General features: G+C 43.1%; 1 protein-coding gene across 2 annotated transcripts in view; it reads right to left on the reverse strand.

Moving 5' to 3' along the window:
- egfra (epidermal growth factor receptor a (erythroblastic leukemia viral (v-erb-b) oncogene homolog, avian)) overlaps window positions 1–13140 on the reverse strand; it is a 293967-nt gene that overhangs the window by 12587 nt on the left and 268240 nt on the right. For both annotated transcript variants that reach the window (XM_078236313.1, XM_078236322.1), the window contains exons 21-26: window positions 11226–11381; window positions 9651–9726; window positions 6222–6368; window positions 4593–4690; window positions 2646–2813; window positions 827–871 (exon numbers count right to left, since the gene is read on the reverse strand). In XM_078236313.1, coding sequence (XP_078092439.1) covers window positions 827–871; window positions 2646–2813; window positions 4593–4690; window positions 6222–6368; window positions 9651–9726; window positions 11226–11381 — 690 coding nt within the window. The remainder of the gene's footprint in view (window positions 1–826; window positions 872–2645; window positions 2814–4592; window positions 4691–6221; window positions 6369–9650; window positions 9727–11225; window positions 11382–13140) is intronic.

Here is a 13140-nt window from a genome sequence, read left to right on the forward strand (position 1 = left end):
GTGCAAATTCAGGCCTATGAATATATGGGTAAATAATGGCAGCCATTTGCATAGCACCAGCCATGCTCCTATGTTACACTACTCTGCTCATTTTAAACTTTAGGAACTAAGATGTTGCACCAATACCTAGGGCTCTAAACAAAACGGACCAAATTAGAATGCAGTACTTTCTGTCAGATTAGGGCCATTGTCTGTTGGTTTGGATTCAAAATTGTATTCCTCAAATGTATTATATTAATAACTGCAATCTGAGTAGTCTGGTGAGTTGGAAAATTGTTGCCTGCATCTGAAAATCTAAATAGTCTGCATTAATCAACAGGAAGAATGTAACTGCCCTGAAAAATAAATTCCTCCTCCTACTCTCAATACTTGAAGGCAACTGAACTAACATGCGAGTTAATCACCCCCCCCCCATCTTATCTATTAGATTTTATAAACAAAGATCACTTAATTTTGATGCTATTTTTATTTTTTTATCAACGCTCATTTTAATTAACTTAAATAGTCCTTTACTAAGTGAGCTTGCATTGAAACTTTCACAGTAAATGACCTTGAGGGGTTTATAAGAATAGAAGCGCTTGTCCACTTGCCAATCGGAAAAACAGATTTTCTGACATCTTTGGATCTGTCTGAATTAATTGATTAGGCTAGTAAAGTACAAAAAGCTTGGTTAGGTGCTGAATGTTGCTAAACTAATGAGGTCTTGTGTGGCTAAATTCTCTATTGATTGAACAAAATGCAACCTCTGTTTAATGTATTTTTTATCTGTGCTGATAATTAATGCAGCCATAGTAAATTGGAGGCATAAATTTGCTTTTCTACTTACGCCATTTCTGCTAATTAATGTTGATGAGTTGTTGCTCGTCATGCTCTGTGGGCAAAAATCACAAGTGGAAGATGAGTGACGGGAAGAAACATTGAGGAACCAGAAACATAGCATTCAAAGCTCTTGTGGCAAGATCCTTTCAATTACTCTGTTCTGCAAAATTAGAATCTGGCTTTTCTTTGCTGAATGGGAGCATCTTGTGGGGTAAGGTGATGTGCTAATAATAGTACATCATGCTGTGCAGGACCATCAATCTCAGCATTTACTGTATAAACCATCAGACAAAACTGAATGTCAGTGACATGAATTCACAGGACTGTAATCCATGTTCAGAATTTATTATCATGGGGACAGGATCTCGTGATTCAGGCACGGGAGTCGCTGCGTTTTTGCAAACTCTGGTGCTGCTCATCTTATAATCCATTTTTACATCCTGATGTACAACCCATACTTATTTCACCCTGATGTGTATAATCTCTCCTGGAAGATCCTGATTAAGTTTTGGTGATGGGGAGATGAGTTAGTCAAGAAAATCCCCCTTTGGTTGAGGCGGTTGGAGACAGCTGGGGTGGGGCTCAGTTTGCAGTGGCGGTTTTGCTGGTGAGTGGGCCTACACTTCGGTGGTGCCGTAGACCTCGGGATGATGGGTGTATAATTGTGAGTGAGGTTGCGAACGATGGTCTCGGCCCCCCGGCACACACTATCGGTGCTCACATTGATGAACTGTGAGATATTATAACCGTGCATGCCCACCACAGGTTTCCCGATGGCGAGGGGTGTATTCAACAGGAAACCCCATTGACAACGGCGGAGCCACCAACGGTGAGCGGAGCACTGCCTCCCGCTGCCATGAAACACACCCCAGAGGGGGAGGAAAATCCCACCCATTGTTTATTTGACTTGTTCTATTTCTTATATTTCAATCTTAATGCCAGCTTTCTTTCACTCTTTTTTAGTTCCCTTTCAGTGCATTTAATTAACCATTCTAATGTACACTTCCCGTTTAAGAGTGCACTGCTCAGTAATGATTCTTCAATCTGAATGGTTAATGAAATAGACCATTACTTGCTCTGCTTACATAGGTCCCAGATCCCCTGTGAACAATACAATTCAGGAGCAACTGTAGATGATGCTGTGCTTTTCTGAATTTCTGATAATGGCAAGATCCAGGGCTAAAGCCCACAATGAGTGTGTGGGCCAGTGTAATGGTGTAATTATAATGAACGACCGGTGGCGTTCATTAGCCGCTGACAGCAAAATCTAGGCAATTAACAGCATTTATTATCATAAGGTACTGGAGAAAGCATTTGCATATTTTTCCCAACAGCTTCGACTAAGCCCTGAGACTGGAACATGAAAAAGCAGTGATAGTGAAAGCTTTACAATTCCATACAGATAAGTAAATTATGACTATAATTGCCTTTTGTTTCAAAATTGCATGGAATTAAGTTTAACAAAATCTGCAGTTAGCATAGAAAAATCGTTTACACTTGCTTTAAGAAACAATTATCAGGACTGCAGCCATCCAAGAAGACAGATTAGCGCCACCTTGAAACAAAGGTTGACCTTACCAGCAATGCTCACATCCCATGAAAGAATAATAAAGAAGGAGCAGGAGTAGGCCATTCAGCCCATCCAGCCTGCTCCACCATTTAATATGATCATGGCCGATTGGACATTTGAATGCTTTTTACCCACACTGTCCCCATAATCCTTTACGTTATAGTTAATCGGAAATCTATCAATTTCCTGGCAATAGATTATACACAATCATGCCAAAACGATGCTGTGAAATTAGTTCAGAAATTGAGAGACTCACTAGTGATGCACATAATGGTGTCCTTGATGTGGAAGGACTATTGAAGAATCCTGGATGAGGAACAAGATATTCATCGGCATCCACAATGTCTTCCATTTCTTCTTCCTCCATTATGGTGCGATAAAATCTTGAGTCAGTTGGACTTGGTAGGTGCATGTGGTCATCACCCTAGCAGAACAATCAGCCTATTAAAACTTCCTTCCTGACCCTGATGCAATTAGAAATTAGTTTCTATATACGCTAGGAAGTCAGAGATTCAAAAGAGAAAAGAAACTCCACAATTTCTGAAGGTTTCCAGAAAGACACATCTAAATATCACTTTTTGTGATGCTATTCCAATCTTGTACAGTTCATAAAGTAACACGTAATAATCTATGTTCGAGCAATAATACCTCTTGGAATATTCTCTCTGGAAAACAACCAAAATAAATTAAGATGGTAGGTTTGAACCGCCACAGAGCAGCAATCAGATTGCCATTTTACTCCTAGTTTCTTACCCCAAAACCCTTCCGATCCTTTCTCACCCAACTTTGCGAGTCAGGCAGGTTGAGAGCTGTATCATGCTTCTGGGGACTTCCGCCGAGGGCTGCGGAGTCGTAGGTAAGGAGGCCATGCCCCCTTTTTTTTACAGAAACATTTGCTGTAAATCAGGTAGGTTTAAAGTTCTATCACCTTTGAAGCCAGGGAAAAGATAGATTTGTGAGATGAGTAGGTAGGATTTGGAGGGGGGCGGGGGGGGAGGAGGTCAGGGAAGTCAGGTGGTTGGAGGGCTGCTTTTGGATGGTTGGTGGGAGACCTGGAGGTCAAGTCGTGAAATGCAGTTGGGGATGTGCATAGACGGGTGTGTGCATAGCAGGGGTGTGCACAGTTGGGGGCATGTGCAGTTGTGGGCATGTGCAGTTGGGTGTTGTCGTTGGGGCGGGGTTGTTGTCAAGGGTGGTGGAATGGTGGGGTGAGAAGTTGTGGGGGGTCTAGCGGATATTGGGGATAGTTGGGGAAGGGTGGGGGAGGGTTGTGGTCTTCTGGGAGCTTGGGGATATGGAGAGTCCTTTGTGGGAAGTTGAGGAAGGGTGTTCCTTTGGAGGTCCTGGGGTTGTCGTGGGGTAGGGTGAGGGGCAGTCGGGGGTTCTGTGGGAGGCAGGGGACAGGAGATTTGTACAATAGTTACCCAGAAGTCTGAAGTGGTTTTAATTCTTCTAACTTTTTCTGGGCTGTATGACAGCTGGAACAATCCGAAGTTTGCAATTTGAGTCACATTTTTGGATAGTTCCTAGTGCAGGGCAACTTCCGATGGGAAATTTGCACTTTCTGGGCAATTGCTGTGCAAACCATACTGGGGAGCTTTGGCTGGGGCAGGGAGAACTGTTTGTGGTGTTCCCCAGCATTTCTTTGGGGTCTATCCAAGATACGCTGTCCTGGAGTTTGGAGGTTACGGGCCTATATATCGAATGATTTCTCCATCTTGATAGCATAGACAAGCATTTCACAATCTGCAATTTCATAACTGTAAGCTTCAGAAAATACCTATGTTTCGTTTGGAACATTTTAGCAAATTTAAAGTCTTACAACTGACAGATTCTAGTCAAGCTATCAAGATATAGAACGTGATGTGATCTTGGGAGTGCTACCAAATAATCTGTTGGACTTTAACCAAGTGTTGTGAGACTTCTTACCAAGATATAGAACACCTTTCACTGAGCACTCTGCCTGAAGTGTTTACATACTACACCCACCATATTGAAGCTCCTATACAGAGACCACATTAAGGTATCCAATGAAATATGCAGGACCCACTTGTCACTTTGATAGCATATGCAGACAACTGTCACTCTGCTGAAGCTCGTTTGCTTACTGGAAATCTAGAAGAAGAATTTGCCTTCAAATGAACAACACAATAAACAGTTTTATTTGCTCTTGTCAGTGATCTCTGATATAAAAGTCCCTTACCTGAATAACAAGGTAGCGTGATGGATCTCGGGCCATTCGGGTGAATTCAGAGGTTAGCTCACGGAACCTAGGCCGACTTTCTGCATCAATCATCCAACCTAGTTCACAAAGATAATTAGGGAGGCATTTCACTCTGAAGTTACTGATGGAAATGTATAATCCCAAATTTCACTGGATAAAACTCCTAGTCAGCACACAATACTTGTATAATCCCAATTCCAGTAGAACATGTTTAATTATTCATTGTCCAGCATTACAAATCCAGCATTCCAACCCAGGCCAATCTCTTTCTACTTGTAAATAACTAAAACTCACACAATAACTAAACTTCTTCAGTTAGATTCAGCAGTTACTCGAGTGGAGTGGCACAGTGACACAATGGTTAGCACTGCTGCCTCACAGCGCCAGCGGCCTGGGTTCGATTCCCGGCTTGGGTCACTGTCTGTGTGGAGTTTGAACATTCTCCCCGTGTCCGCGTGGGTTTCCTCCGGGTGCTCCGCTGTCCTCCCACAGTCCAAAGATGTGTGGGTTAGGTTTGTCGGCCATGATAAATTAGCCCTAGAGTCAGGGGGACTAGCTAGGGTAAATGCATGGGGTTATGGTGATAGGGCCTTGGTGGGATTGTGGTCAGTGCAGACTCGATGGGCCGAATGGCCTCCTTCTGCACTGAAGGATTCTATGATTGAAGGTGCATTGATGAAAAGCCAAATCCACTTGCTTTGACTCCAAACTTGTAGCATGATAAGCACATCGATTGTTGAATGATAATTACTCATTTATCAGGATTTATTGTTGCACAGATATGCAACGGGATAACATTTTTCTGGTGAATGTATTTGGATTTTATTCATCATGTTGCGAAAGAGAGGAGGCAGAAGCTGTTTGCCTAAACAGCATTCAACCAGAGCGAATTAAAATACACAATGTAACATCAGATGTGAGTGCCTGACCATAAAATACCTATTTACAGGAACAGATCGTTCATTTTTTGAAGACCATTGTAGATAGCCAAATAAATGAGGACTAAAAACAGGCGCCAAAAACCTCTGACCTCGCCCGTGGCTGGGATTCTCTGGTGTCGCTGCAGTGAATGGGGTTTTGGCTGAGCACCAATTTCTCCATTCTGCCTCGCAGTGGGACGGCCACAGACGAGATCGGAGAATCCCGCCCAGGATGTGTTTCTTTTCCCTTTCTCTTATTCTTCTCCCCAATTCCCCCTGCTCCGCCCGGACAATTTTGGGCCAAACTCAGTTCAAAGTATTCATTTATGTTGGGGCAAGATTTCACTCTTCAGCATCTTACAGAACTAGTGATTCTCCATGGGTGATCTTAGGAAGAGGGCGTTGGCAGGTTATTTGACATTGGAACACATAATTATGCACAAATTTACCAATTCACCACAAATTCAGAGTAAGAACCTGGCGAATTATAATAAACCCCTTGAGATCAATGAATTCATCAAATCTCAGGGATAAACGGTGAGGTTTCTTGGTATGTCGGGATTGTTTCCAGAATAAATGGTGCATTTACAAAAGCACCACTGGGGAAACTCAACTGCCATATCTGCCTTCTCCCCACCTCCCAAAAGATATGAATATTTTGGTTATATCTAACCTATGAGCAACTTACATTTAACCATGATCATGTACACGTCAATTGTACAGATTGGAGGCTGTGGTAGCCGTTCGCCCTTCTCCAAGATAGATGGTATTTCACAGGCAGGAATTCCATCGTAAGGCTTAGACCCAAATGTCATTAGTTCCCAAACGGTCACACCTAAAAATAAATAATGTAGCTCTAAATATGGAACGCTTAATCGCAGGATCTCTAGATAGTAAGCAGAACAATTAATTTCTTTATCTTCTCACTTCAGAGTTACTGAAAGCAATTGTAGGCCTTTAATCTTCAATACATCCCCATCTTCAGCGAGACAGCCAGCCATGGAACTAACCATTGGTCCTTCCATTCGCGCTCTATAGTAAATAAGTGAGGTACCTACCATATCCTTTGGTCTTCTCTAAATGGTGCAACTAGAATCCTATCAGACCATTATGTTCATGCTAATACACAGTCTTGGCAGGACAAGGTCACCAAGTCAAAGATCCCGGAGTCTGCTAATTTGATCAACATCCACTCATTTCTAAGCAATCACATGTGCACTGATTCGGCCAGATGCATCAGATGGATGATGGTATTATATTCAAAGAACCTCTGTATGGTGACCTGGCCACTGGATCATGCCCTACTGGGTAATTGTACCTCTACAAGGAGGACCTGAAAGTGAAATCTGAAGATGGTGGCCATTGACACTGACAATTGGGATAGTTGCCGATGGTTGTCACCTCTGGAAGCTGTTTAGAAAGGCATTGAAAGAGGTAAGCAGAAACAAAAAGTTCAGCTGGCCAAGAAGAGGGTCAAGAAAAAACCGAGGTCAGCCCACTCTCTTCCGCAGCAGCAAATGTGGTGGAGACTGCCATATCAGAGTGGGGCTCCTGAGCCACACCAAGTAATGTTTAATGAAGGGTTGACCACCATTTGTATAAACCAGAATCTCATGAAGTGGAAAGGGTAAGCTACTACATAAAGGCTTCAATATGCAGTCAATTGAAAAGGGGTTAAAACAACTTATTTAGAATTTAGGTCAGAGGCTAGGAATACTGTGGTGAGTAACTCACCTCCTGACTCCCCAAAGCCTATCCACCATCTATAAAGCACAAATCAGGAGTGTGTTGGAGTACTCTCCGCTTGCCTGGCTGGGTGCAGCTCCAACAACACTCAAGAAACTTGACACTATCCAGGACAAAGCAGCCGGCTTGATTGGCACCACATCTGCAAACATCCACTCCCTTCACCACCGACACTCAGTGGCAGCAGTATGTACTATCTACAAGGTGCGTTGCAGCAATTCACCAAAGATCCTTAGACAGCACCTTCCAAACCCACGACCACTTCCATCTAGAAGGACAAAGGCAGCAGATACATGGGGACGCCACTACCTGCAAGTTCCCCACCAAGCCACTCACCATCCTGACTTGGAAATATATCGCCGTTCCTTTGCAGTCACTGAGTCAAAATCCTGGAATTCCCTCCCTAATGGCATTGCGGGTCAACCACAACACATTTCAAGAAGGCAGCTCACCACCACTTTCTCAAGGGCAGCTAGGGATGGGCAATAAATGCTGGCCAGCCAGCGACGCCCATGTTCCATGAATGAATAAAAGAAAAAGGCATTTCCTACGGAGTCTGATAACCTGGCAAATATTTCCATGAAGTAGCCTGTTCTAGACTTCACGATACAATACCATATATGAGCAAAGTCATTCCCATGTCAACTTCACAGAGTTCAACTTTGCTAAAAAAATGACATAATTTTTATAAATTAGCACTCAGTACAGAATCTTGTTTGAAAGGAGAACAAACTGGACAATCGTGGGTGGAGATCAAAACCCCAATTAATGGCCCACTGAATGAAAGTGAAGCTCCGTGCTTAAAAAAAACAACATAAGAGCCGGAATTTTCCAGCTATTCACGCCACCAGGATTCTCTGGTGCCGCTGCATTAAACGGAGATTTGGTTGAGAACCAAGTTCTCCACCCTCGCTGGCAGTGGCAGCCTGAACAGCCAGAGAATTCCAGCCAAGACGTAATCCACTGAGAATAATGTTCAGTCTCTACTTCAGACTGATGGTCTTTGAAAATACAGCTGTCAATCAATCAAATTCAGAGTCTTATGCTTTAGAGAATGACTTGACAGAAATATTTCTGGTTTTGAATATCTAATAATGAATAAAAGTAAAATACTGCGGATGCTGGAATCTGAAACAAAAACAGAAAATGTTGCAAAATCTCAGCATGTCTGACAGCATCTGTGGAAAGAGAACAGAACTAACGTTTCGAGTCTAGATGACCCTTCGTCAGAGCTAATGAATATATCTAATAATGAATGTTTAACTTAGTTAGTATCAAGAATAAAGAGATTCTTGGCTATTTTTAGGGCCCGGCCATCTCTGACCTTACTGTCTCTCACCACTCACATCCATACCGTTCCAACCAGCTTCTTAAATATTAATCCTTTAAAAATACTGTCCCCCAAGTCACAGCTGGACTTCTGGACTTCCAATGGTCTAACCTTTGACCTCCATTCACTTCTACAGCTGCTGATCTACAGACCTCACTTCTCCTGCCCCCCCCTCCTCCCCCCCCCCCTCTCCCCCCCCCCCCCCCCCCCCCCCACCAACCTGTTCCACAACTTGGTGCTTAGGAAAACTTCTATTTTTTCATTCTGCTCAGTCCATCTGGTATAGCCTCATAGCATGATTTTCACTTTTCATAAGCTCAGGACGTTTCAATCAAATACTACTAAAATTCAGTCACTGTTGTAATGCAAGGAAATGTAACAGCAAAAATCCAACAGCAATGTGATTAATAGTCAGATAATCTGCTATAAGGGGCTGGTTAGCCCTGTTGGCTAAATGTCTAGTGTGTCGCTTAGAGTAATGCCGACAGCATGGGTTCTTTTCCTCTTCCGGCTGATGTGGATTAGGCCTACTCACTTGCCCTACCTGGTAATAAGTGAAAGGCATTGGCAAATCAGCAATTTAACAAAACAATCAGCCAAGAAAATAGCTCAGGATGAAGCATCAGCAGACAATGATCGAAAGACCTGACTTCAGGCAGAGCATGCATCATCATTATCAATCTGTTACAGCGGTGATGACTGAGGAGGGATTGGCTGGCCAGGACTCTGGGAGAAGACCAGGCGAACTCTGTTATTTCTGAGAGATTTTTTACCTGAGGGGATAGACAGGGCATTGGTTTGCTGTGCCATCTAAAAGGACATCTCAGTATTACACAGTGATATCAGCATAGATCTTGTTCTCACTTGAGTGGGGTTTTATTCCACAGATTTCTGACTTCTAGCCGAATGCAATCACTGAGGCAGGATTTAAACCTTAGTGAGGATAATAAGCCTCAAAATCCAGAACACTCCCGCTAAGTCAGTGCTGAAAGGCAATGGAGCATTTCCCAAATTTTAAAAAGTGGAACTGCTATCACTTACCGTAGCTCCAGATGTCACTCTGATGGGTAAATGTCCTTTGAAGGATCGATTCCAGGGCCATCCATTTGATGGGTAACTGCAAAGAAGAGGGAGATAATTTTTATTTTGATAATTGATAGCAAAAATTAAATTCGCAGATCCAATTATTAAAGGAATTTGTAAGCAGATAGAAATTATTTACACCAGTGAGAGGGTCCTGAATAAGGGGGTGCAACTTTAAAGTTAGACCTAGACCACTCAGGAGTGAACTCAGGAAGCATTTCTTCAGACAAGGGGTAACGTAGAGCTCTCCCCCAAAAAGCTGTTGAGGTTTAAGTCAATTGAAAATATTAAAACTGAGATTGATGGATTTTGACATTCAGGGGTGTGGAACCATGATGTATAAGTGGAGTTGAGATACAGATCAGCCAGGATCTAAATGAAGGGCAGTACAGGCTTTAGGGACTAAAGATTTAAAGCTGTTCCCAAAAATTCTTTGTGATTTATGGATAGAGTTGAAGAGCAGCATGGAATTGTTAAATCTGTTTAATATGAACAGGTGAAGCAGTTGTGTAAGGAGTAACAGATACATAGATTTGAACTCTAGAATGCCAAGATGCTGATCTTCTTGCGCCCCCCCCCCCCCCTTTAAGGAGCTGATCTTGTTAATTTTCAATTCAGTTAAAACGAACCAAATAAAGGTCATCTTGCTTCCAGAGAAGTGGTGACATCAGGGAACCAGCTCACTAATTAATGAGCATCTGGCAGGACTGACTTTGTATTTGTTAATATAACTTTTAACTCAAAGTAGTTTAGGATGAATATTCTATATTATTGAACTGTGCTTGCCTATTCAGCGTCATTAAATTTTATGCGCAGAGAAGATGCAAGTCAGAACTTCCTTTGAATTGTAAATCCTTTTTAAGTGTTTAAAATACAACACGGAAAAAAATACCATGAAATTAAGCAGACTTGTAGTTAATTGGGGTGACACGGTAGCACAGTGGTTAGTACTGCTGCTTCACAGCGCCAGCGATCTGGGTTCGATTCCCGGCTTGGGTCACTGTCTGTGCAGAGCCTACACGTTCTCCCCGTGTCTGCAAGGGTTTACTTCCACAGTCCGAAAAACATGCTGGTTAGGTGCATTGGCCATGCTAAATTCTCCCTCACTGTACCCAAACAGGTACCAGAGTGTGGCGACTAGGGAATTTTCACAGTAACTTCATTGCAGTGTTAATGTAAGCCTACTTGTGGTACCAATAAAATAAAGTTGAAATAAAATTTTCATATGAGACTTTTTTTTATTGTGCACTTACTTTTACATTTTAAACAACTTGCACACTCTGGCTGTGATCAGTGCTCTGCTACACTGTTCTCCTATTTCTTTGCCAATTTTATACTGCAAGATTAGTCATTCAATGACAAGAGTTCTTGGGACAGATGGTCAACAGTCACCTCTTATTTCTCAGTGAATCCACGATCTATGTTAAGTGACACTAGTGTTGAATTACAGTGGAACACACAGTATCACTAACTATCAATAATTCAGCAGCACACCTGTGCTCCATTCTGGACTCTTATTTTGAGAGTTCTTACTTTGCCACCATCTTCATGGTATTCTTTTTCATCCACATCCAGGAGCCTGGCAAGTCCAAAGTCAGTAATTTTTATGTGATGTGGAGTCTTTACCAGAACATTCCGTGCAGCCAAGTCACGATGTACCAACCTTCGCTCTTCCAAATAGCTCATTCCCTGAAAAAAGAAATATGTGTTTGTGCTGTAAAACTTTAGAAACCAACTTTAGAGTTATTTCCACTAAATTCCCAAACCAGGAAGTACGAAAGAACCCTACCATTCCCCTTAATTTTTGCCCATATTGTCTTTAAATCTATATACCTTCTGCAGGCAAAATAACCAGACACAACATGATTGCAACTTTATATCAATAACGCTTTTAGACATGCCCTAAACAAGGGGGCCTCACAGGGAGGCGGTGGCCTCGTGGTATTGTCACTAGACTATTAATCCAAAAACTCAGCTAACATTTTGGGGACCTGGTTTTGAATTCTGCCACGGCAGATAGTGGAATCTGAATTCAATAAAAAAAAATCTGGAATTTAAAATCTAATGTTGACCATGAAACCATTGTCAGAAAAAACATTTTGTTCACTAATGTCCTTTAGGGAAGGAAATTTGCCGTCCTTACCTGGTCTGGCCTACATGTGACTCTAGAGCCACAGCGATGTGGTTGACTCGCAAATGCCCTGAACGAGGGCAACCAGGGATGGGCAATAAATGCTGGCCAGCCAGAGACACCCATATCCCATGAATGAATAAAAAAAACAAACACTGCTTTTTGACTGCTAACAACTCTCCCTTTGAAAGTCCTTTTCCCCTTTATTACAACCAAAAAAGGGAACTAGAGCACATGTGCCCTCCCATAACAAGGAGTTTGTGTGTGCAAATTCAACTGAGGAGGGGAACTGAACCTGCATTCCTTCACTTCATGACCTGAATATGGACCATGTCTCAATAAAAGAATTCTTCCTTATTTTCTTAAAATTTACAATTCAAATATTAACTTTATTATCTTGGGACAGATTTTCCTTCCAGGGTTGGGAGCTCTATGTTGGGACTGTTACTGGGTTTGATCCTGCCTTGGGGGGAGGGGGTTGTTAAACAAGAAGCAGTTACAGCCTTCAATTTTCATGGCAACAGACAGCTAATGGCTGTAAAAGGGGTCGGGTGGAAAATTTGTGGCCACCGGCATGGGAATGGAGATGTGAAAGTGCAGGCCTGACTTAAGGCGCGGCACGGTATTACTCTGGCTGGGAATTGACTGTGAGAATGAGAGCAACAGTCACCAACGTGGAAAGGTAAAGAGCTGGCATGTTGAGCAGGACCGCTGGTCACTTTGTAGATGCCAGTTTAGAGGTCCTTCATGAATAAGTGAGGGAGGAGGAGGAATTCTTCTTTCTAGAGGATGGCAGGAGAAGGCCACCCTCCCAAATCAGGCAGTCACAGGCTGAGGTTGCTGAAAATATTAGTAGACAAAGAGCCCGATTTTACCATTGCGTCGCGCCCGTTTTTGGACGTGAAAACGTGGTAAAGTCGGGTGTGAGGCCATTAACGCGATCCGCGCCCACGTCCGCGCAGATTGCCACTTTACCGAAACCCGGGAATGGCGGTGATTCGATTTGCGCCCAAAACGGGCGCAACGGCGATTTAAATGCATTTGAATTAATGAACTGCCCGCCCAACTTTATCAGCATTTCCCCCTTTACCACCGCGTTTGCTAATCCGGAACCGCGCCGTAATGGACCTGCTGAAGAGCACATTCAGTGCTTCCAACGGCTCTCTGACTCAGATCAGTGGTGGGGGGAGGGAGGGAGGCGGGTCAGATCATTCTCTGGTTGGGGAGAGGGAGGGGAGTGAGGCCAGATTGTTGTCTGGTTGGGGGGGGAGGGGAGGAGGAGGAGGCGGGTCAGATGTATCTCTGGTGGGGGTCGGG

The sequence above is a fragment of the Mustelus asterias genome, chromosome 2 (genome assembly GCF_964213995.1).
Source record: "Mustelus asterias chromosome 2, sMusAst1.hap1.1, whole genome shotgun sequence".
Taxonomy (NCBI): domain Eukaryota; kingdom Metazoa; phylum Chordata; class Chondrichthyes; order Carcharhiniformes; family Triakidae; genus Mustelus; species Mustelus asterias.